The sequence below is a fragment of the Boleophthalmus pectinirostris genome, unplaced genomic scaffold, assembly GCF_026225935.1.
Source record: "Boleophthalmus pectinirostris isolate CB_2022bp ecotype Guang Dong unplaced genomic scaffold, ASM2622593v1 HiC_scaffold_3, whole genome shotgun sequence".
Taxonomy (NCBI): domain Eukaryota; kingdom Metazoa; phylum Chordata; class Actinopteri; order Gobiiformes; family Gobiidae; genus Boleophthalmus; species Boleophthalmus pectinirostris.
In genome coordinates, this window is record NW_026571299.1 from 37,163,540 (window position 1) to 37,187,578 (window position 24,039).

The following is a 24,039-nucleotide window of genomic DNA, read 5'->3' on the forward strand; positions in this document are numbered from 1 at the left end:
CAGATATGAAATTATTGTTTTGGGTAGGGTATAGGGTACATGGTATAGGTATAGGGTATAGGGTACTGTTTTTCATTCCCTGTGGGAGAGGAGTGAGAAAGGTGTACCAAATCATTATGTGTGTCAGCACTGGTTTTATTTTAAGTCTCCTGTTCTAAAAATTAAATACATAAATGTGTGATAAGCTTGATAAGCCTCTACATCTATGTGATGTGACATATGTGACATATTTGAATAGGTTAAAATATTTAAGGGACATATTCTGATTGTCTCAATAGATAAGACCCCGCCCTTGCCACAATATGTGTATTTATTTCATACAAAAAGCATGAAACTACATTGAAGCATTACTTGAAGTACCATCTAAGGACACTAGAGGGCACTCCATTCAAAGATACTGTCAAAGTTTTAGAAGCAGTAAATTTAGGTCACATGTGCACAACACGAAAAATATACATTGTATTACTCAGTCCTCAGTGTCATAATTTTCCACAACTATCCTCTGTTCTTCTTTTGAATGAGTTGATTTTCTTTTTCATAAGACATTCTTGTTAACTGAAAAGTGATCCTTGCAGATCCCAAAATATGCAGAGCAGTACCCCACGCTGCTGCTGCACCCACCGGCCATTCTGGCAGTTGGCCCCATATCACTATGTCTGTAACTCTGGGACCAAATACTTACACGTTCAGGGCTCTGAGCTGGTATTATTATGATGAAAGTCCTGACATACCTGTTGTGTTCACAGGGGAGCGCTTCAGTCAGGGGACACAGCTAGTTTCAGTCTCTCGGTGAACATTGGTTTTCTGCCAATAGGATTTCAGATTTATAACAACTGGCCGAAACTTGAGTTGAAAGTGATTCAGCGAAAGTGAGTTCATTTAAAGAAGCTTTAGCCAGCTGGATAGATGTTAATTCAATGAGACATAATACATTTTGCATGCATGAGATAAGCTCAGACTCCTAATAGGACCCAAACAATGCAAATTAACATATAAAGTGAGCTTTACTGTCAGTGCTAGTAATACACTTTTTAACAGTTTTTACTAAATATTTTAATATGATGTATAATGACAAAATACTGCAAACATATTGCACACCAGAGTAGCCTTTGAGCATTTATATTTACAATGACATTGTAAATGACATAAACATTACGACCAGAAATAAAATTATTTATTGTTATAAACATTGATGTTACATAGAATTCTCCTATGAGGAACTGTAGATTCATGATGTGAACATGACTGTGTACATAGATGGACTTGTTGGGAAAATAAGCTGATTTTGGACATGGATATGGACTTTGAATAATAAAGTATAAGTCATGAAGCGACAACAATTGTTCCTAACATTGGATAGCACAGGCAACAACTATCTGGTAGTGTGGTCACCAGCCGTATATACACGTTCTTCCAGGAATCCAGCACCTTCCTGTTCAATTCAAGAGATTACATTGTAAATGAAATGTTTTCACAAAAAACAATGGTTTCCTAAGCTAAAAATGTGACATACCGCACGCTGTAATGGCCTCTCTCTGCTCCTAAATTAGCCAGCAACGGATGAACAAGTAACAACAACAGGTGTTAGCAACAAGGGACAACTGCAATAAGCTGCAATTAGGCATTTGAACTGCACTCACATGTAAACATTGTTTGCTAAATTTAAGTGCGGAGTTAAGAAGATTTAGCTGAGATATTTACCCTATGGAGATCCTTACAAAACAATGGTGAAATTAAAAGCACATTTTTATCTTTCCCTGAGGAGGTAATCCAATTGTAAAACGCTAATCTCTGTTCTTAGCTTTGGCTGCTGAGTCAAGGAAATGTGATTTAGTCTCCAAACTGAGAACCTGTCAAGGCATTGCATATTTAATTTATGGGTGCTGCTACCACTTGGACTGAGTGAGTGGCACAGGCACCCTCTCCAAGTTTAGTGACATCCTTATAAGGAAAGGAGGCTATGGAGACACACTTAGCCATCCCCAGGTATAAAAGCAATGTATCCCATATAACTACTTAGACTTTATTCATAACGTTTAGCTCATAAAAGCACCATGTGTCAAAGATACTGAAATAGCTTCTTCTAACCTTTGAGAGTGTTGGTTTATTTCTTCTCTGCATCCGGATTAACAGGCTCTGTATACAGAAAATACAATATTTGTTACTAGCTAGAAGATAATTTATCCAATCTATTGGATAATCAGCATTTACAAAATACATATTTAAGAGTATAAGGCTGTGGCTTACGTTTGACCTCCAGCTTGCAGCTGACAAGTGCCTCTCCGTGGTCGTTCTTGGCTCTGCAACTGTACACGCCACCGTCAAAGTTACCAGGTTTACGGATCTCCAGAGAGCAGATGCCCTGGACGCAGATCTGCCTGAATTTAGGGTCATCTCCAATAATCATCTGGTTCTTCATCCATTCGATCTTTGGCTGTAGGAGACAAAAAGCATCACACAGAAAGCATAAATACAAATGGAAAGCAAATCTCTAAGTAAAACCAAAGCTAATTCTATTTTTGACAATGCCCTACAGGCTGCAGCAGCCCAGTTTTGGAAGCCCAACTAGGCCCCATAAGGGAATCTTACTCATCTGACCCTACTACCAAATGACCCATGACCCCATGACCCTTGCTCACACCTTGAACCACTTTTAAAGGCACAGGATGCCAGTCTAATGGGAGCCTTAAGTATCACATATGCTCCAGTGCTGTTAGCAGCTCAATACAGTATGCTCCCACTCAGAACAGAGAGGTGCATGTCAGTGATGCACAAGCATAAGGGGACATGGTGTTAGTTTGATATCCTCACTCAGCACCTCAATATTATTGTAGACAGCTACTGACAGAGGGCAACATAACAACACTTCTGGAGTTACAGTGTGTATAATGCCATTGTCAACAGCACAATATAATCTGCTGCTCAGCCATTGCAAACAAAGCTAACCACTTTAGCATCAGTGGCATAACTCTGATCCAGCCACATGGGGACACACACAGAAAATATGGAGGGTCTGAGAGGTATTTAGTCAAAAAACTAGGTTGAAACCATTCACATATTAAAGCACAGTGATAGCAGATCATTGAAATGGGTAACTTATTATATATTGAATGGATATGGTTGAAAAGATGTGAGAGATCTAGATGTTTCATACCTTTGGGGATCCTCTGACAGAGCAGAGAAGCTTGGTGCTATATCCAACAGTAGTAGCTCTGTCACTCAGGTTGGTGGTAAACTTGGGGGCCTCAGAGAAGTCGTGCTCCTTGTATTCAGGTGGTTTGTAGTCAATACCTGAATGCAAAAGTAACTCAGATGTATACATGTAATGTAGCATTTTAAACTGCAGTAACAATAAAAAAAATTGAAATAGAAGAAGTAGAAATTAAGCAATACAAATGAACTCTTTTGGTTGTGCATTTCACTTTTCACCCATGCTTGTACATACTAGGTAGCAGATAATGTTGTGAATTATTTAACATTTACCCTACCTGTCTTCTGGATCGTGGCCTCCTCTTTTGTCATGGTAGCTTCCTCACTGGTTCCACATTTGTTCTCAGAGTAGACTCTGAACTTGTAGGTGTTGCCCATGATGAGGTCAGAGATGGTGGCATTCAGTCTGTGGTAATGCTCCAGCACAGTGAACCATTCCTGCACACATAGTGAGAAGGGGAGTTTATTACTAACGATTTATAACATCTCACTTATTGAGGGATCATATTAATATTCACAGATTATAATTTAATCCGCTGAGAGGATGGCTACTTACTCCGGTCTTCTTGTCAGCCTTCTGGATTGTGTAGCCTGTGATTTCTGTGTTTCCATTATCTTTGGGTGCAGTCCATTCAAGAGCGACATTGAAGCCCCAGACATCAGCAATTTTAACACTGGCGGGAGGACCTGGCAGCTCTGTAGGACAGGTTTTAAACTCAATATGCATTACGTAAAACGTAACACTCAAATAAGAATTAGATAAATTGAAACTGACCAACAATCTGCAAGATCAATGAAGCTTTATCCTCAAAGTCATCTACTTTGACGCTCATCTCATAGACTCCGGAGTCATCTCTCTCAGCTGCACGGATGAACAAGATGCTGTCTCTGTCTGTGCTGCGAATATTCACCCTCTTAGTGTCCAGGGCCTCGCCATTCTTTGTCCAGCTCACAACAGGTTTAGGCTTGCCCTAAAAATAAAAATACATATGAGTATGATATCAAACAACATCAAATGTTTGTTCAGTGCATTATGATATATTACTGTGAATGGGATGGTCAGATTGATCTTGTCTCCCACATGAGCGACATATCTCTGCCTGAGGAAGCGGGGGAGACGAACTTTAGGACGATCTGAACAAAGAACACATCATAATGATTAGAGACTGGATTGTTCTCTCAATAAATAAATAAAAATACAAATTGTAACAGCTGTATTTTTTATGAACTTTGATATCTTAAAAAAAAAAAATGTTTCTTTTTTGTTCTGTTTTTTTATGTATGTTTTGTCACTGGTGAAATAATCCAACAGCTAATGAATGAATGTGATATGTCATGTCTTGTTGCTCAGTAACATAACTGAAACAGAGTTTATTTCAAGTTGCACACTACACAGTATTCCATTACCATCAATAACATTGTATATAAGGCACTAAAAGATAAAAATAGCTTAAAGGTCATAAGAAAAGGAATAACATGCATAGTTAGCAAATGTGAGAGACTGGCACTCCCGGTCCCTGCACGCTCATTTGTAAAAGTAATTTGGTGAGAAGCACCAGCTGCTAAGTCCACCAGAGTGACATTTGTCAGGATTCTAAAAAAAGCATCCGTACTGCAGTATATCTCCTAACCTTTCATGATTCAAAGCTATACTTGCCTCAGTTGCATCAAGAAGTCTATAATATCAAAGATACAACCCGAACACAGAAGTACATATGCCAGTTGGAAATGACACAAAGAGCAAAAATATTGTAGACTTAAAATGAAATTTTATTGTCCTAATTGCTGGATATTGTAAAATCCTCATTGTGCATAACCAATGCAGCAACATTCTAGTTTGTGTTTGCCATCCACAACTAAGTCTCGGCTTAACAAACAGTAAAGTCTATGGCATGTTTCAAAATAAACAGTGAATCTCTGGAAGTGTCAGGAGATTTGGGTGACACCTGAGAAGTCAGCACTTTGCCCTGCCACCCCTGCTCCTGACGCAGAGATAGGCCACACTGGAATTTACCATGCGCTCTTGCACCAGGGCCCCCACCTACTTTCACCCAGATCACTTGTCACCATCGATCTAGTGAGAAAGCAGCTTGACACATCCTCAGCATGAGTTCTGGCCAGGGGCACATTACAATGCCAAACTCAGCATCCAAAGGAAACCAGTGCTAATTAGAGTCACATGCAAGTTATGATTTACATTAGAGGTAGCTTTGACTGTTACAATGCACAAACTCTTTCTAGTGTAAACCAGCCCATTACAGCAAACACAGTGAAAACCTTTGAACTAGTGCCAGTTCTCTGGGATCAGGTTGCTGTCCCTCCCCAGTGCCTTTCTCCATTACGCATAACCATAAGTTGTGACAGTTAAAATGACAGTTCCTCTTTTTAAAGACCGATTGGACTAATCCTAATTCTACCGCAAATCACTTCTCATATAGTGGACATAATTATCACTGTGAGGTGTACAGCAGCACTAAAACCAGCAACTTAACAGGCTCCATAAACAATGCGCTTGGTTTGAAGGGGGAAACACGAGAGAAATTCCCCATTTCTACACACGAGAGAACAGGTATGCCATGGACAACTAAAGAAAGTGTGATGTGTGTGTTTGATGTATGAATTTAATGGTGCTGTCACACTGGCAATTGTGGAGTACAGATTTCAAAGGAAGAATGAACAATGCTTATCAAACAAGTCAGAGCATCTACACATAATAATAATAATAATACAATGGCCCTTTCTATATTGACTGTGTGTCTTACCAGCGACCTCCTTGACCAGGACGGCCTCAGGAAGGGCAACAGGAGGGCTGCGTCCACCCTCATTCACAGCCACCACGCGGATCTTCAGGCGGTCCCCAGTGGTCTGGTTCTTAATGACATAACGGCAGGACTTCTGCAGGTCCTCATTGACCGCCTTCCAGTCCTCAGCTGAAATTGACAAATGACTTAATCAGAAACTCTCAACTGAATACATTATAGGCCTTTTAGATGTAGATACTCATCATTGTCAAAGTTATGTACTATTATGTCTGTAAATGTAATGCTTTTAATGTTTTTTTGTTTTGTTTTTTTACATATGAAGAGCTATGTAAATGAAAGGCACACTGAAGTGCAGCTGATATTAGCTGCAGGGTCTAAAAGCGGGACCTCAGTGAGAGCCCAGCAGCTCCTGAAATGCCCCTTTCCTTGTAGGGAGAAGTCAGGAAGCTCATGATATAACTATACGACTGACACCTCAGGGACAGCTGCAACTGATATGGCTGACCCATATTAAAGGAAAAATTTACATGACCCTCAGTCCATTTAAGATGCATTTGGGTATTGCATCAATTAGAGGTGTAATAATCCTTTTAACAAAAATGCTTTAACCATTAATTTAAATTAAATAATGTACTGTTGGGATCATCATTATAATAACTTTTATTGTGTCAAAAGAGATTGACCATGTGTTGCGTTCATCAGAACTTACTTCCATCTTTGCAAATTTCAATGGTGTATCCATCCAAACCAGTGGTTCCAACGACCTCAGGCTGGCTCCAGATAATGGTAACAGAAGTATCATTCTTGTCCTCAACAAACAGGTCAAGGGGAGCGCTGGTGGGCTCTGCAAAGCACACAAAATACAGTATGTGAGCAGAAAATGTCTACACCAAAGGTTAGGATGGACACACACAGTAGGGGTACCTTTGGGTGGAGGAGGTGGGGGAGTGGGTGGTTTGGGCTCCTCTGGTGCAGCTTCAATGATAAAAAGAACTATCATTATTATTTCTGTTGTTTCCATTTGGCAGTAGATATAAAGTAGATCCGTGTTGCATGTAATTGATTTTGAATATGTACTTCAGAAAGTGTACCATTTTATCAATATAGTTTCTGAGTGGTCAAAACAATAGGAAGTTATTAATATTTGCTTTAGCTTTACCCTCAGCAGGAGCCTCGGACTCAGCAGCAGGAGCAGCTTCGTCTGCAGCGGGAGCAGGTGCTAAATGTTAGATATTAATCATTAGTGCAGTTAAGCAGATGAGATATCTTTCAAAAGATTATGCATTACATTGCTATAGCTCTTTGCAAAGGTCAAGAGGTTAGTTGCTGTTTTTAACCTTACCATGGGAACCTTGTGAATAATACTGTATCATATAAAGATAATATAAAGTATATCTTATGGTACTCATGAGTCATTTTTACCATCGGCAGGAGCTTCGGGAGATCCTTCTGCAGCAGGAGCAGCAGCTGATTAGAGGTTAGAACAGATAAGCGTTAAAAAGTATTAGTGCAGTTATCTTCAATAAGAGTTTTAGAAAAGGGATCATTACTGTAATCCTATGTACTTTGTTAAAAAAAGTCTACAGTGACAGACAGAGCTACTTTAAATATAGTATGAATAGGTTTCATTAGCATATTACTATGTCTAATTACCCTCAGCAGGCGCCTCAGCAGTTCCCTCTGCAGCAGGGGCAGCAGCTAATATTAAAAGTTAGAAAACAGGCATCAGACTTGAGCAAATAATGTCACATATTATATGCAAAAGATAATGTTGTATTTAACATAGTGAACTTATGAACTATTATTCAGTTGTTAGCCTTACAGGGAAATGATTAACCTTAAAAGCTATGTACAGTCTTTTTACCCTCAGCAGGAGCTTCAGCAGGTTCCTCTGCAGCAGGGGCAGCAGCTAATGTTAAAGGTTAGAAAACAGGCATCACATTTATGCTGCTAAGTTCATCAGATGCATATATTAAGTGTATCTTAAATGTGCAGAAAGAGGTTGCAAAGACATTATTAAAATTAAGTTGTGAAGACTTCTAGCCTTACAAGTTTACTCTTAAACCTTACAACTACATATAACAGCTTTTTACCCTCAGCAGGAGCTTCAGCGGGTTCTTCTGCAGCAGGGGCAGCAGCTAATGTTAAAGGTTAGAAAACAGGCATCACATTTGAGATCTGTGCAGCCAAGGTCATCAAATGCATATATTAAATGTATCTTACATGTGCAGAAAGAGGTTACACAGAAAATATTAAAATTACGTTGTGAAGACTTTTAGCCTTACAAGTTTATCGTTAAGCCTATAGCTACATATAACAGCTTTTTACCCTCAGCAGGAGCTTCAGCGGGTTCCTCTGCAGCAGGAGCAGCAGCTAATGTTAAAGGTTAGAAAACAGGCATCATATTTATGCAGCTTCGTTAATGTTCATTCATTTAAGATAGATGTCAAATAATAATGTTACATTTATCAAATGTGTATATCTACATGTATCTTAAATGTGCAGAAAGCAAAGACAATTTTAAAATTAAGTTGTAAAGACTTTTAGCTTTATAAATTTACTCTTAACCCTTATAACTTAGCTACATATAACAGCTTTTTACCCTCAGCAGGAGCTTCAGCGGGTTCTTCTGCAGCAGGGGCAGGAGCTAATGTTAAAGTTTAGAAAACAGGCATCACATTTGTGCAGCAAAGTCATCTGATACATATATTAAATGTATCTTAAATGTGCAGAAAGAAGTTGCAAAGACATTATTAAAATTAATTTGTGAAGACTTTTAGCCTTACAAATGTTTACTTAAGCCTATAGCTACATATAACAGCTTTTTACCCTCAGCAGGAGCTTCAGCGGGTTCCTCTACGGCAGGGGCAGCAGCTAATGTTAAAGGTTAGAAAACAGGCATCACATTTGTGCAGTTACATTTATCAGATACATATACATAAATGTATCTTAAACGTGCAGAAGGAAGTTGTAAAGACAGTAATAAAATTAATTTGTGAAGACTTTTAGCCTTACAAGTTTATCCTTAAGCCTATAACTACATATAACAACTTTTTACCCTCAGCAGGAGCTTCAGCGGGTTCCTCTGTGGCAGGGGCAGCAGCTAATGTTAAAGGTTAGAAAACAAGCATCACATTTGTGCAACTTGCATCATCTTTCATCAACTGTATTTATGTGATGAACAAGATACTAAACTAAACTAAAATAGCTAAAATATGCATAGAAAACAATCTGTTAGCCTTAACCTTATAGCTACACAAAAGAGCAGTTTACCCTCAGGATGTGCTTCAGCAGATTCCTCTGCAGCAGGGGCAGCAGCTAGTGTTAAATGTTAGAGCAAATACAGGCATCACTTATTAGTTCAGTGCAGAGATTATACAAAGTACTGACCTCTTATAAGATAATGAAAGTATGTGGTAATAGTCATATCTCTAGCCTTACACTTAAAGGTCACATTAAACCTTGATAAAGCTGTTATTTTTACCCTCAGTTGGAGCTTCAGCAGATCCTTCTGCCTCAGGAGCAGGGGCTAATGTCAGATATTAAAGCATACAACAGGCAACAGGTTAGAAGTGCAGTTAGAATTTTCATTGTAATTACTCTCTTCTCATTTTAAACACAAAAGGGAACTCAATTAACACAATTAGGCTAGAAGTAAGACCAAAGAGATCAAGGGTTCAAAGAGAAGTTAGTCTTACAATGCATCAACAACATTTGTGTAAACTAATAGGCTATCTTATGATTGAGCCACTCTTAGGCTGTTCACATATATATATATATATATATATATATATATATATATATATATATATATATATATATATATATATATACCATCAGCAGGGTCTTCACTGGATCCGTCTGCGGCAGCAAAGTGTGTTAAAGGTTAGAATATGTCAGGCAAATTGGTGCTGTTAAAAAGATAACCATTTAGGCTTCTAGCCTATAGAAATTGGGTCGAATGTTAGTTATGTTAAATATTTCAAAAATGGATGTGCAAATAATAATTTCAACATCTCAAGTTCCTACCAGAGGAGCTTCAAAGACTCCTTCAGCAGCAAGGGCACTGTTAGATGCATAGGTCCAATCTGAACAGACAGATCTTTGGAATAGATCTTCTGGCCTGTGGGCGTGCATGGCTTTGGGTGAAAGTGTGTATTAGTAACGCTAATGGTAATTACTGTGCGCGTTTTATATGCCCTAGCATTATAATATTTTGCATCCTTCTAGCGACTTGGAAGAGTCTGATCGCCGTGGACACCGCTCTTCGGTCGTCGCACCCGCAACTTCCTTACCGTGTGTCTTCAGTTTAAGATTGCGTTAAGTAAAGAACCATCCATAGTGAAAAAAAATGATTTAACTACATTTTTCATCCACGGGCCATCCAGGGACAAATGCAAGCGACAGACCGCTGCCGTGTGTATTACCGTCGGCGGGTGCAGCCTCTGGGGCAGGTGCAGCTTCGGCCTCGGCGGGGGCAGGAGCAGCCTCCTCAGCGGGGGCAGGAGCGGCCTCTGCGGGAGCCGGCTCCGGCTCTGGGGCGGGCTCCGGGGCCTTTTCCTCTTCCTTCTTGGCAGGTTCTTTCTTCGCCGCCTTCTTGATTGGGGCAGGCTTGCTCGGCATGTTGAAGGTTGCAGCTAATTCCCAACTGGTAAAGTCCGTGAAGTGAATCCAATGCCATCTTCCCTGGGGGTGTAGCAAGCTTTTATGGGGCCAAGGGGCCAGACTCCGCCCTCTGTAACTGATAGGCCACTGGACTGAGTGAACCAGAGACCACCATGTCTGTGATTTCAGTGGGGATTAAAACAACAGCATGATGTAGCCAACTTTTTAAAACCAATAACATAAAACATTTTATCCTACATTTCTAATCTCCCAAAGAAGGCTAGACTACCAACAACCTTCATCAGGAAAAAAGGTAAGGGGCATAGCTCCAAAAAAACAGCAATATACAAATATACTGTAAAAAATAAACCAAAAAAAACAAACTGTTGGTCAATTTCATTATGAACTGGCTTGACCCTGAAAAATATTAAATGTTGCTGAAGATATCATTAGAAGCCTATAATTTATGATTGCATTAATCTGATTACATATCAAAACACATATTTATCATACTATAAAGCAATCCAACAAAATAAATATAATATGTATTTTATTGATTCCAGCAAACAGTGATAGATGGATGATACCCTTAAAAGCATGACTTATCCCTGCATTGGACTAATCTCTTACATATAGGCCTAATGCTCTTTTCTTCACTATGATTGTAGCTGCATCCATCCAATGCTGACATATTTACAGTCTTTACAATGATGCCCTGTACAAAATAACATGACATTTTATAAAGGAGTCATTAGAAAAAGAAATATCAAACATTTGAGTATTACAAAGGAAAACATTTTCTAGGATGATCTTCTTCCACAGTAGATAATGTGTCTCATCACACAGCGAGTTTACATGCATTTACAACATTTAAAAACCCTTAACATTTGCAAGTCAGTGGAATAAGATACTGCATAACATTTGAGCCTACAACAAGCTTTGAAGAAAATGTGACTATACAGCAACCTGTATTGGCCTATTCATTTTCTACCACAGGTTTGTATCGCTTTTTGGGCAAAACAAACTTTTAACCCTGTCTTCGATGCAGTGACAACCAACATTTAGTTTTATAAGGCTTCCTACAATATTCTCCTGGGATGCAGGGTGGTCAGATATACCAGATGAAACATGCCTTGTTTACTTATTTGCTTTTGATTACCAGCACCATTAAAAGTTGCTGGATAGTCCTTTTTATGCTTATAAGCCAACACAAATCACAGTTGATAAGAGCAACAGGCACAACAACCAGTAAATTAGATGAGATCATAACTTAAGTTGGGAAACCGGCAAACCAGGTTGCAAGTTAGAAGTTTTTTTTTCTTTTATTTACATTTAAGAAAACAATACCTAGTGTGTCTGGTTTGGCACTGACCAAATAGTCAGTCACACCTTGGTACATCTACAAAGTGACTCAATGGTTATTGGTCAGTTTAAGCACAGTGCAATAGCAAAGCATACGTGTGAACACACACTTTTTTGTCAAACTATAAAAAGTTGTGTGACATTCATTTACAGAATATATGTACAAAGGAAAAGCACTTAAACCTCATGGGTGATGGAGGACACCGCTGACCTCTTTTACAATTTATCACTCATTTCTATCTTTGTATTTTACAAAAAAGTTCCTTTGCATCTGTGCTTTCGTCCCAAACGTTATTTAAATATAAATGCATCAGTATTTAGTATGGGTCTACCACCATAGGATCACTCACAGGACTTCACTGGCTCTACATTATGCATTTGAGCACGTTTACAACACATCCCAAAATATCCCAGATCTACTTCACACCTAGGACACCAAGCTTTTCTAGTTAAATGAAATCTGTTGACACAACTGAGACATTAAATGCACCATATGAACATTAGCTAAATGGTGATAATGTGTGACATAAATAACAAAATGGCTGAATACACTGAATGTTGCGAGGGAATGAGTTGAGATTAGGTAGTTTTAAATTTGCTCTGAGTTCCTTAAGTGTGGCTCGTGGTAAGGCTACTTTGAAGCACCTACAATAATGTCTGATACTGAGTAAAATGCAATACATTCATAGAAAAAAAAAACATAACATAAATATTTGGTATAACGTTGCAGGTAATGCAACAATATGTTTGTACATACCGTATAAATAAACTATATATATTGTTATTTTTGGATTTTGGATTCAGGGGAGATGGAATATACTGTTTAATAATTACAGTATAAGGACAAGTAGGAATGTTTTTCAATTATATACAGATTTGTGAACATTTTAACGTCTTCAACTTAGTCCAGACCATTTATTCTTTGTGTTTTAACACAAAAAGTGTTAAACAAGATGTGATTTAATCACATCAGTGAGTGACGGCGTTAATACTAAAATAACCAATTACCTGATAGTTTCACTATAGCAATACCTTACCATGTAAAACACAGAAAACTAACCCCAGTGCTTAAGTGTGCAGCTGAAGTTTAAGTTAAGATGCTTTATGCAAAAGAGTATGACAGCTTGAATAAAAGGTTGTTACAACTGCGGAAGTTAAGAGATGTTGAGTCACTGCTAGTGAGTTTAGAAGTGATGACTCGGAGAAAGCACCAGAATAGTCTGCTGAAGTTGAAGAGACACATCTTTGTTCATAAGGCATTGTGTTAGTTCATCACCTGCTTGACTTGTATTGTGAATTGCATATGTGACTTAGCATTTGATATGCATTGTACATGCTGTCATGCTCCTCTACAAAATGAGTCACTAATTGTTAGTAACCAAAGAAAAGGAAAGAAACCAATATTCTGTTGTGCACAACAACACTCACAGGATGGTCTGTTTAGTACTGTATGTGCTACAGCACAAATCACCTGAGTGATTTGAATCTAAGTGCTGAGTGAGACACTGTCATAGTGATCGATTAGCACCAGTCTAAGGGAATTGAGGCGAATGTGTCAAAAATACGCTACTTTTCTATACTTTTATATTATAAATACTATACTGTGAAATAATGGCATGTTATATGGAACACCTGGGAACAGTAAATCTTTAACCACATTTACACTGAACCACACAATTCATTAAACGCTTATTCCAGGGCTAAATATTAGCTTCTTTTCAAAGTTTAGGCAAGTGTGGGTCTTCTTTATCAGGGGATTCAATGTAATTGGCAGCTTCTTGAAGTTTTAAAAGCATTGCCATCTACAAAACAGAGAAAGATCCTTATTATTGCCCAGTTTCAAATCTTAGAAGAGAAATTGCCTGCTCATTTACCAGTGGATCAGATTCCATGGAGCTGGGTGGAGTTTCCTTGTGGGGCCTCTCCTCACAGACTTGTCCCGGGCTGCTTGAGCTGATGTTGGGCGGGGGCAAGTGGAACAGCTTTGCCTGGTCTTGCTGGGCTGAAGGCCAAGGTAGAGTGCCTCTTACCCACTCCACCGGATCCTCCCAAACGGCCTTCTGACCATGGACCTGGGGATACACAACATACCAGGACAGTGAAAATAGAGCAGTGCATTAGCATGGAAAGATGATTAGCATTCTGCAGTAGCCAGCCATAATTAAATGTAATCACCTTAAAGCCATCCTTGGCCCCTTCTTGTAGGTATGGGATAATGGAATGGTTCCAAAGGTCAATGAACCACGAGCGGAACTCCTCCACAGTGACAGGACAGGACAGGAAAAAGCATGGACCTGAGGAGAACATCACTCATTTATATGCATGCTTTAAATCCAGTTCCTGTTTGGTATTGAGGTGAAGTATTTGTACCTATGAGAAAGTCAGATGTGCTGTGCTTTTCCAGGAATGTGTGCAGATGATACCACAGTTTGGGCAACCAGTCCAAAACACGTATCAGGTCTTCATTGGTCAAATTCCTCTCATCTTCTGACTCCATCATCTTTCTGTGCAGATAGCGAACCAAGAAGCCATTGGCAGGCTCCACATTGTTGGAAAAAGTGACCATCCTATAACGTAAGAAATGTTTTGTTTAAAAAAAAAAAAAAAAAAAAAGCATCATATGCTCTAGTTCTTTTATGTTTCACATCATGGACTTTTATGTATTGCCATTTAAAGGTATAGTATGTAAGATATGTCCCCAGATACAAGGTGGACATGTTCAACTCAAATTTGTACTTGTAATGCAGATTTATTCTTAATTACTAAAACATTGGTAGGGTGGCCAAGTTGTTTTGGTTCTCAAGATGATTATTTGATTAGAAAGCAGAATGAGCCTCACATGAGTCTCTCTCATTTGAGTTGGCAGTTTCAATGCTGAAATCCAGCTTAAACCTTCATATCCTCAATATGAAGGTTATGGCACAGTAAAGCCAACATCAGTTGTGATTGCAGCACCTCATTAAACCAGTAGGTGCACAGGCTATGTCCTGTTCCTTTAAGGTCACAGACATTTTTAAGGTCACATAGTGCAATTAGACACTGTTGTTTACATAGACTTATATTGATTTGTTTATATGTAACCAAACTCTTAGATAATAAAATGACACCTGAAACTCAGATGCAGGCCATGGTTTGCGGTCATTTTGACAGGCTGATTGCTAGTTCCAATGATGTAGGGACTGCATGGAAACAAAACAGATGTTAATCAGGTTATTTTAGTTCATTCTTTTGTTATTATTTTTATAATTTTTATTTTTTTTTGTTATATTTTAATCATTGCATTGAACTGACCATTTGTGGTATTTGCAGGTAAGAGCACCATTCACAAGTTCACTGAGAGAGGCAGTGTCATGAATGTCATCCAGAATCAGTACCAGGGGTATTTCTGATGTGCCAGTTTCCCGATCAATCTCATTTGCCAGATTTGACAGATACAGCTGTAGATCCTTACAAAAGAAAAATGGTAAGTGTTGCTTTTATGGTTACAAAATTGCTTCATAGGCATTGACTAATTTACCTTGCACGACTGACGATGCATGTTGAAAGTTACAACAATGCCATCTGTAACCTCTCGAGCGCTGCGGTCCACCAGGTACTCAGCTAATCGAGAGGCCAGGTACGTTTTACCTGTCCCACTGGGTCCAGCAAGAATGAGACGCCGATGTTTGAGAACAAGACTGATGTAGTGCTGCATCATGGGTTTGGGAATAAGGGTTTCAAAGACCAAGCTGTCCACACATTTCTCTTTCAAACCTAAAACACAAAACATTTTTTTACATTTTCAGCAGTTGTTGTTTGTTGAAAATAGTTCAAAGTACACGGTGGCATTCAAGAGATTATGATTTAGTTGCCAGGTATTCTGTTGATACTATTAGTTGAAGGAGTTCTAGAAGGATCTGTTGGAAGATGCTTGGAAAATATTTATTTCACCTCGCAAAGCCTCTATAAGCAACATGGTGCTGAAATATTTAGCTCTAAAAATACCTAAGCATCAAGTATAGGGAATGATCGCACCCCCACCAGGCAACAGACGTCTAATGTTCCTTCTCACCATTTCTGGGGCCCATGTGTCTGAAGGGAGTCAAGCTGCTGGCCCTCTTTGAATTTGGCTGTGAGAAGATCAGATTTCTTTAGGAACTGCCCCTGCTTTACCAGCTATCCTAGCACTTTGCTCCATGCATTCTAACATGAAAAAGTGAAGCGGAGCTCGCTACACAAATTGCTGATTACTAGAACCCCACATGATAATGCAGTAAAAGCTACACAGAGTGTGGGTCTACAGGAGGAAATACATTTATACAGAATACAGTTGACAAGAAATCTCTATGGATTATGTATGTATTATTTATTATAATTAGTCAAATCTAATAACTAGAACAAAAATAAATGTATCAATGTGTCTAGTACTACACCATATTAGACTATATAAAGTAGTGTAGTAGTATATAAAGTAGTGAACTAAGGGACAGTAACAGCACCCATAGGCATTCAGCTCCAGTTGAATGAAGCTCAGCTAGGCTAGCAGTTATAGGAGCAAATATGGAACAGAGTTCCATATTATGGAACAGAGTTCCATATTATGGAACAGAGTTCCATCTTAGGAATAGGAATTGATTAATGGACAAAATAGCTAAATAAAAAACCCAGGATCATGTAGAGTAGGTTAATATGAATATTTCAAGACCAAAATAAGGCGCCTGACATCAACAGGTGCGGAAAAGGGGCAATGCTTTTACAAAGTGATTTGGAGCTGGACTCAACAAAGCCAGAAGCACACCCATGCTCCCTTCCTCTTTGGAAAGCAGCGGGTTAGATAGATCCATTCATATGTACAGTCTATGATACTGTGGCATACCTTTCAGAGCCACTGTGATGCTGGTTGGGCCTCGGGACATGCAGTGAGATGGCTGAGTCTCTGGAGCTTCTCCTCCCAGTAACCTCTTGATATGGCCTATGCTATAACTATAGATGGAGTCAGTGGAAAGCCCTAGACTGGAGGTGGGGTCCACCTTTGTGATGTACACCTGTGAATAAAGTAAATCAGTCACTAAGTTCATATTGTTTACACCAGTATGTAATATCAACTGCTTCTACAAAATTGATAAATGTGTCGTTCAAAACATGACTGGATGAAATATCAATTTCATCTAATAATTACAGACAATCTAATAGGCACTTTGTGTTTAGTATAATAATTCATTTTATTAACATGTCACCTTGAAAGCCTGGCTGACAGCTGAATCCAGCATGGTCCAGTCCATTCTACCATTTAATCTCACAGTACCAATGAAGAATTCCTGTTGTTTCACATCCTGTAAACAATATATGCAAAGCATAAAATAATTCAGCACTTATAAGTGTTAATTAAGTAAGTATAAGTGTTAAACTTATAAGTTTAATTAATTGCAAAACTTACATCTTTAAAAACATGTAAATTTGCCACAGAAACCACCACCCTAACACGATGATCATCTCTTTGTGAGGAATGACTGAGTGAGTCTGAAGTGAAGACATCTGCAATGTTGTAGAAAAAAAACAGTTGTGTTTTAATGTATGCTATAGCGTGTAGTTTCTATGTTTCCTTATGTTCTTGCTCATGTTAGACAGTACCTGAGCAGCCCTCACTCAGCCCCCTGCTGTAGCTTTTGGGCATGTGCATGGCTACAGACTGCCGTGGGGAGGAGTTGCCCAGAGTGGCCAGGCCTGAGGACTGTGACGCAGAGCTGGAAGGTCCAGGAGACGGGCAAGGAGAGAGACCACCTGTCTTTAATTGGTCATTCTCAGACTTCAGCTTCTCCACTGTCCTCTATGAAACAAATAGGACAGATGATAGATTGATAGATTTCACAACAGCTGGTCTGACCTCTGATGCTCATAATGTAACATGAGTAAGATAGTAGTGCATTTCATGGTATATAATTGTTAATATTTGTTATACTCCACATGAATGTGTGCAGACCTGCATATTAGTCATGGCCTCCTGTAGCTGCTCCAGCTGATGTGCGGAGCTCAAGGCCTCCAGCCGGATGTCTGTCAATTTGCGTTCTTTTTCCCACAGCTCTGAGCGTAACTCTGATACCACCTTCTCCTCCACCCCCTCTCCACCTTCACACAGTCTAAGGATACACACACAACACAAACACAAAAGACAAGTGTTAATGTGACAAAGATCATCAGACTAACAACCTGAGGTAAATTTAGGTTAGTCTTATTTTGTAGCCATCGTAACTATGCTTACCCAGATGATGAGGCAGAAGCGGAAGATTTCATTGATGGTGCAGGGTTTTCAGCTTCATGGCGAACTTTAGGAGAGGAAGGCGCAGAGGATTCTGGGGTGGCAATCTCCTCAATGTCAGCGTATGGCCCTGACTGCTTTGACCCTTTCTTACTGAATGCTTTATTGAAGGAGCTGCGTAACTAGAAGACCATAATAAGAAAGTTATAAGAAGTTCTATAGCAAAGCATACGCACATTCAAGACAATTTATTGCAATTATGAAATGACAGCAATTTGTCTAAGTAGAGACTGTATAGGGTAAAAAGTAAGAGTTTCACTAGTATCATGAAACACATGCACTTTGTGGGGTAAGATATTTAGACTTTATTTACTAGCAACATCACTCACCTCAAAGACCTAAAATAAAAATCAGGGCAGCGTAAGGGAGAAACCAGAGTCATACCAGAGACATTAAAAACAGTTTTAAATCAACTAGGGAAGTAAAAGTCAAGCAGGAAAAAATATTATTAAATTTCCACACACTGCAAAAAAGGAATATCAAGATGAGTTACAATTACTTGAATTCAGAATATTAATCTCAAGGTCAGAAGTTATGACAAGTTTAGATTTACTAGTCTACTAGTCTGACTATCCAATATTCAAATTATTGTCCAATGTAGTAGATTTGTACTTACCACAATAAACTGAATATTAATTTTCTTATTTTCAAGCTAAATTATCCTGGATTTAGTAGCAAATGTCATAAAACAACCCAAACCTACTAAAATCTAGATTAATATTCTCTATTCATGTCATTATAATCTTGACTAGACAATCAGTTTTTGATGTGTAGTATCCAAGTGACCTTACCCAGCCTTTCTTTTTCTTCTTTTTGGCCTCCTGCTCCTTGAAACTACCCATACTAGAATGACTGGTGGTGCTGGCGAGACTGGAGAGGCTTTCTGAAGAATTTTGACGATTAATTGGCATTTCTAGAGATAGAATATAATAATTAGTGCAACATTATGAAGTATTTATAGTGATGAAAACAAAAATCCACATGTACCTTTTGGGGTAATGTCAGGACTACTGAGCGCCCCCTGAATGATTTCTTGGGCCTCTGTGTTTTTGGCCTTCAGAATATCAATGGTGTCCTTAAGTTCTGTGAGTTCAAAATCCTGCAGAGGGAATCATGAGTAAGTGCTCGCACTTTCTCCCACAGATCAGTAACTGAACCGAGATTCTACAACACTCAGGATTGTGGAATGTCTATCTCCTTTCACCAGGAATGACAGGCCAAGATGAGTAACTGATGACAAGATGAGAATCCATACATGCAAACCTGTGACCCACATTCTTTTTGGAGTTCATGAGATGCCAATAGTTAAGCTTTGGCAAAGCAATTAGCATCATAACAACTCTAACGACATGTTAAAATGCTAAGTTTATTCTTACAAACATGCTACATATGTGATGAACATGTGGTATAATGCTCATTAGGAAAGGCATTACAAAATACCTTCTGTTCTGAGGACACTGACAGAGTCTGCAAACGAGCTGTCATCAGTGCCAAACTCTGCTCAAAAGCAGCTACTAGATTGGCCTTGAGAGAAACACAGAAAACATTTAGTTTAGTTTAACAGACTGAGTGATCACAGTACAACAATATGAGATAACACAGCTGAAGATGATGTCAGGAATATGGGTGGGCACAAACCTTAACAGTACTAAGGCTAGAATGTCTGTTTACTTTGACTTAGATTTATTGAAGAAACATGAACGAAGGAGTGAATAAAACACTTAAAGCATATAAACATGATGAAAATATGTGTTGTGATGTAGCTCAAGTACTGCAGAGAAACTAGTGATTGTTTGAGGAACAAACCTGTCCTATCTGTTAAACCCAGCATCCAGTGAGCAGGTCAGTAGGGCACAGGCAGGGGGAAGCAGTCCAGGAGTTAATAAAGCCAGAAATATAAAGAAAGTGAGCATTAGGAGAGGAAAGTATGCATAAAATGCAGACAAAAGAACAGAGCAGTTTAGATTATTTGATTAGATTGCATAATGTGGAATGGATTTATTAAGTGTGAAGTTATTTGAAAATTGGGTTAAGTATAAAAGCATTCTCTAGTGACTATAAAGGGTTAAATGAAGAGATAAGGCCAGATGTAGCATTACAACTACCACTAAATCATTTAGGAGAAGAAGATACAAGGTCTTTCATAAATAATGTTTCATTCCATTAGACCTCCACCTTATCAAAAGAACAGCCATGCAGCTAAGACAGCACAGAATACTCCCTAAAAACATACGTACATTGGCAGAAAGCTGCATGGTGAGGTTTGCAACCTTCTCTTGAGAACACTCAAGCTCTCTTCTCAGCATGCGTATTTGCTGTAGACACAAAGAAGTGTATATTTTAGAAAACATAAAATATAATTTTCTTCAAAGGTTTTTGTAAAAACAACATTGATAGGATTATGATTTGAGCAATGGTTCTCACACAGTTTTCGTTTTTAAAACATGGTGTAAACAAAACAGGTTTAGCAATGGGTTCAATCAGATATTGTCTAGGTCCTCCTACTAACTTGGAGGTTAGACACAGTTTAGGTCCATGGTAAAACTTGGTTTCAAGCCTAATATTTGTCTTTACAATAGTTCTTCCACATTATGACAATTCTGGTTTTGCCCAAGTTTAATCCTGGCATTGTTGCTTTTTGAACTGTACATATTGAGAACCACAACGAATTCTCTCCATGCAGAATTTAATATTGTCTAATATGTGTTATTAGGAAGCTAGGACACTGACGGTATGACGGTATTAGATAAACTGAGCAATGTTATAACACTGGACAGACTCCACACTATGGACTGATAAGAGCAGATGAATGAGGCTATCTACAGGAAATGAGAAATGACACACAGTGACATCACACTGGCCTTACCTCTCCCTGTATCCTCTCCTCATTCTACAGAAAGCATGGTAAAAAATAAACAAAAAAGGCAAATTGGAGGTCGGAGTAAAAGTTTGTAAGATATAAAATTCCATTTGCATTATGAATGAATACAGTTTACAAAAGCATGACTGAATATCACATATTGTAACTATTAATACTGAGTATTAAATTCTGGGTGTAACATAAAACACATTTCTCTCATATTCTCATATTCATTCTGTCTCTTTTGTTTTTCCGGGACTGGGTCGAGGAGTAGTCTGAGCAAGGAGGCCTAGACTTCCCTTTCCATACACAATTCCTCCAGCTCTTCCGGAGGGATCCCGAGGCGTTCCCAGTCCAGCCAAGAGACATAGTCCCCCCAGCATGTCCAGGTCTTCCCTGGGGCCTCCTCCAGGTGGGACATGCCTGGAACAACTCCCCAGGGAGGCGTCCAGGAGGCATCCGGAATGATGCCCGAGCCACCTAATCTGGCTCATCTCAACGTAGAGGAGCAGCGGCTGTACTGTAACTAAACTCTAATCTAAACTAATTTCAACTGCTTGTATCCGTGGTCTTGTTCTTTCAGTCATTACCTAAAACTTATGACCATAAGTGAAGGTAGGAACATAGACTGACCGGTAAATTGAGAGCTTTGCCTTTCGACTCAGCTCCTTCTTTACTACAATGGTCTGATACAGCGACCGCATCACTGCAGACGCTGCACCTATACGCCTGTCAATATCACGCGCCATCCTCCCCTCACTCGTGAACAAGACCCCGAGATACTTGAACTCCTCCACTTGAGGCAGGGACTCTCCACCCACCTGGAGAGGGCAAGCCACCATTTTTCGATCGAAAAACATGGCCTGACGTGTTTGTGTCTGTTCTAATCTTATACAGACTGTGTCAAAGAAAACTTACCGAGGAATAGTTGGATGAAGCATTGGAGGCCAAAGACAATACAGAGCCATGCACTGAAAAAAAATATCATATAAGATTTATTGTTACAGACAACAAATGTGCCTTCAGCTAAAAATTAATTTAATTTGCCATAGTAGGGTTATCTCACCATCCTCCCCAGGTTCACGGAAAGACCCTGAACGCATCATGCTTTTTGGCCGGTCAGCCAGGGACATACTGCTACCCAAGGGGGAAGATCCATACAGATCACTAGAGTCACTTGGGGGGCCTATGCTGTTGGAGCGTGAGATCCTTGGGGTGCCACAGGAAATGGGAGCAACTGTGACAAAAGAAATATATTCAGACTGAAGCTGAACAAAAATCAACATAATGTAGAGTAGGTAGGACAACACTTCAGCACTGTTCTCCCTTTTTGATGAGTCAGTGAAAGACAACACTACACTTCTACAACCCAGATAAATATAGGCTGGCTTGACCCCTTTTTGCTTCAAAGACTTTGCAAAGTTTATCTCTTCATGTTTACCTCTTTAAAAGTTTACCTCTTTAAGTTTAAACTTAATTAATTATTTATTACTAATCACCTAATTGTTTCTAATTGTCAAGTTGAATATTACATTTTATAAGGTTGCCAACATTAGGACACGGAAAGGGATTTAAGGTAGTTACATTTAGGACTCATTCATCAAATATTTTCACCCAAGGTCAAACTATGGAAGTCAAACTGGACACAAAACTTACCCACATTGGTGAGCGGAGTCTTAGTTGTGGTTGCGTGGAGAGGGCGGGTGGGAGAGGGTAGCTGAGGAGGACTATGGCTCTCTGTCATACTCATTATGGTGTGAGAGTGGCGCCTGCCTGATTTGCTTCCTTCACTCTCTGACAGACTTGAACTGCAGCGTCTGGAAAGAGGAAAGAATGTTAACTTAAAATAAAAGGCAAAATACGATTATATGAATTAGAAATTATTAACATACTCTAAGCCTTTCTTCGGAAATGTATTTCTGTCTGTTTGCAAGCTGCACAGAGAAAGAGACACATGACAAACATGGACCACAATGTGATGAGACCATTTGGCTTTCTCTATGGAATTGTTAGCCATGGCATAACGGGTCCAAACATTCAAAGCCACAACAAACAGAAACAGGAACTTTATTACATTCCTTGATTATTTATGTTTAAATTATTGTCCAAAATAAACAGTACTCTGCACAGCCCTTGGGCAGGATAAATCCTGCTGCACAATAGTCTATTGTCTTGGTTGCAAAAAGACCTCAGTTATGAGACTGCTTCTCCTCAGTATTCACCCCCATTTCATATTTCACTTAAATCTGCCCGGTCTAATACAGCTTACAGCCATAAAAAATCTACCAAAATGTACCAGTAACTATGAGGCTAGAATATCATTGGACCCAGAAGTAGCGTTTTAACATCACCACTTTATAATTTCATTCAGCTAATAATTCAGTATGCCGAATCCACTACTGTACCTCTCTTGTATGGGTGTCCTGGTGGCCGATCCCCACGTGCCTGTGCCCCGTTGTTCTTTTTCTTGCATGTCTGAAGGGCCAAACCTTGCACTGGAGGGGACACTCATCTGCAGAGGCAGGGATTCCAGGCTGCGGTGCATGCCCGACAGTTTGGGGTAGAGCAGTGGAGAACCTGTGTGGGTCTCATAGGAGCTGGAGGAGTCCAAATGGAGCACCGGTGCTGGGCTGGGAGTAAGGCGGCCGCCACAGTGAGAACCTGCCAAGTCCTGGAGCTTAGAGTAAGGGGGTACTTTGGGAGGGAGGTCCTGGATGGTCACACATGAGTCAAGACTGTTGGAGTTTACCTTGTCCAGGTGAGCCAGACTAGGAGGACGGCCAAGTGATTTCATCCTACAGGAAAAGTGGAGAGACAGTGGAGAGGCAGTACAAACAGTACACTATGTGTTATTACAATGCAATATCATTTAGTTTTTCATATTTATGTCCTTATTGTGACTCAAATGATTCAGAATAATGGGTATTCCTGTTTGATAGTACAAA

At 39.3% G+C, this 24,039-nt stretch overlaps 2 protein-coding genes across 2 annotated transcripts in view; both read right to left on the bottom strand.

The window, feature by feature from the left end:
* Positions 1-1,156: 1,156 nt before the first annotated feature.
* Positions 1,157-10,637, bottom strand: mybphb (myosin binding protein Hb). Its single transcript, XM_055160644.1, has 13 exons — positions 10,400-10,637; positions 6,897-6,947; positions 6,682-6,816; positions 5,973-6,140; positions 4,256-4,344; positions 3,986-4,181; positions 3,767-3,906; positions 3,489-3,648; positions 3,155-3,291; positions 2,248-2,434; positions 2,089-2,136; positions 1,514-1,541; positions 1,157-1,432 (listed from the first exon to the last, which is right to left on the bottom strand). The coding sequence occupies exons 1-11, from the start codon at positions 10,593-10,595 to the stop codon at positions 2,105-2,107; spliced, it is 1,491 nt and encodes a 496-aa protein (XP_055016619.1). The 5' UTR covers positions 10,596-10,637; the 3' UTR covers positions 1,157-1,432; positions 1,514-1,541; positions 2,089-2,104.
* Positions 10,638-11,110: 473 nt separating this feature from the next.
* nav1b (neuron navigator 1b) overlaps positions 11,111-24,039 on the bottom strand; it is a 34,767-nt gene continuing 21,838 nt past the window's right edge. The window contains exons 8-32 of the mRNA XM_055160893.1: positions 23,500-23,936; positions 22,985-23,028; positions 22,751-22,909; positions 22,161-22,331; positions 22,013-22,065; positions 21,101-21,124; positions 20,472-20,549; positions 20,041-20,049; positions 19,675-19,758; positions 19,222-19,333; positions 19,026-19,147; positions 18,564-18,572; positions 18,178-18,356; positions 17,899-18,055; positions 17,550-17,745; positions 17,356-17,453; positions 17,156-17,251; positions 16,795-16,963; positions 15,457-15,692; positions 15,231-15,385; positions 15,047-15,118; positions 14,310-14,506; positions 14,115-14,233; positions 13,814-14,011; positions 11,111-13,741 (exon numbers count right to left, since the gene is read on the bottom strand). Of these exons, the coding sequence (XP_055016868.1) occupies positions 13,658-13,741; positions 13,814-14,011; positions 14,115-14,233; positions 14,310-14,506; positions 15,047-15,118; positions 15,231-15,385; positions 15,457-15,692; positions 16,795-16,963; positions 17,156-17,251; positions 17,356-17,453; positions 17,550-17,745; positions 17,899-18,055; positions 18,178-18,356; positions 18,564-18,572; positions 19,026-19,147; positions 19,222-19,333; positions 19,675-19,758; positions 20,041-20,049; positions 20,472-20,549; positions 21,101-21,124; positions 22,013-22,065; positions 22,161-22,331; positions 22,751-22,909; positions 22,985-23,028; positions 23,500-23,936 (3,258 nt within the window). The 3' untranslated portion in view covers positions 11,111-13,657. The remainder of the gene's footprint in view (positions 13,742-13,813; positions 14,012-14,114; positions 14,234-14,309; positions 14,507-15,046; positions 15,119-15,230; positions 15,386-15,456; positions 15,693-16,794; positions 16,964-17,155; positions 17,252-17,355; positions 17,454-17,549; positions 17,746-17,898; positions 18,056-18,177; positions 18,357-18,563; positions 18,573-19,025; positions 19,148-19,221; positions 19,334-19,674; positions 19,759-20,040; positions 20,050-20,471; positions 20,550-21,100; positions 21,125-22,012; positions 22,066-22,160; positions 22,332-22,750; positions 22,910-22,984; positions 23,029-23,499; positions 23,937-24,039) is intronic.

Bases quoted from the DNA above. Each gene is read 5' to 3' on its own strand.
- mybphb (XM_055160644.1), bottom strand. From the start codon at position 10,595: ATGCCGAGCAAGCCTGCCCCAATCAAGAAGGCGGCGAAGAAAGAACCT. The intron at 6,141-6,681 runs GTAAGTTCTGAT...TGTCAATTTCAG, and splicing joins TGAAATTTGCAAAGATGGAA to CTGAGGACTGGAAGGCGGTC. The intron at 4,345-5,972 runs GTAAGACACACA...TTCTTTGTTCAG, and splicing joins CCTGGTCAAGGAGGTCGCTG to ATCGTCCTAAAGTTCGTCTC.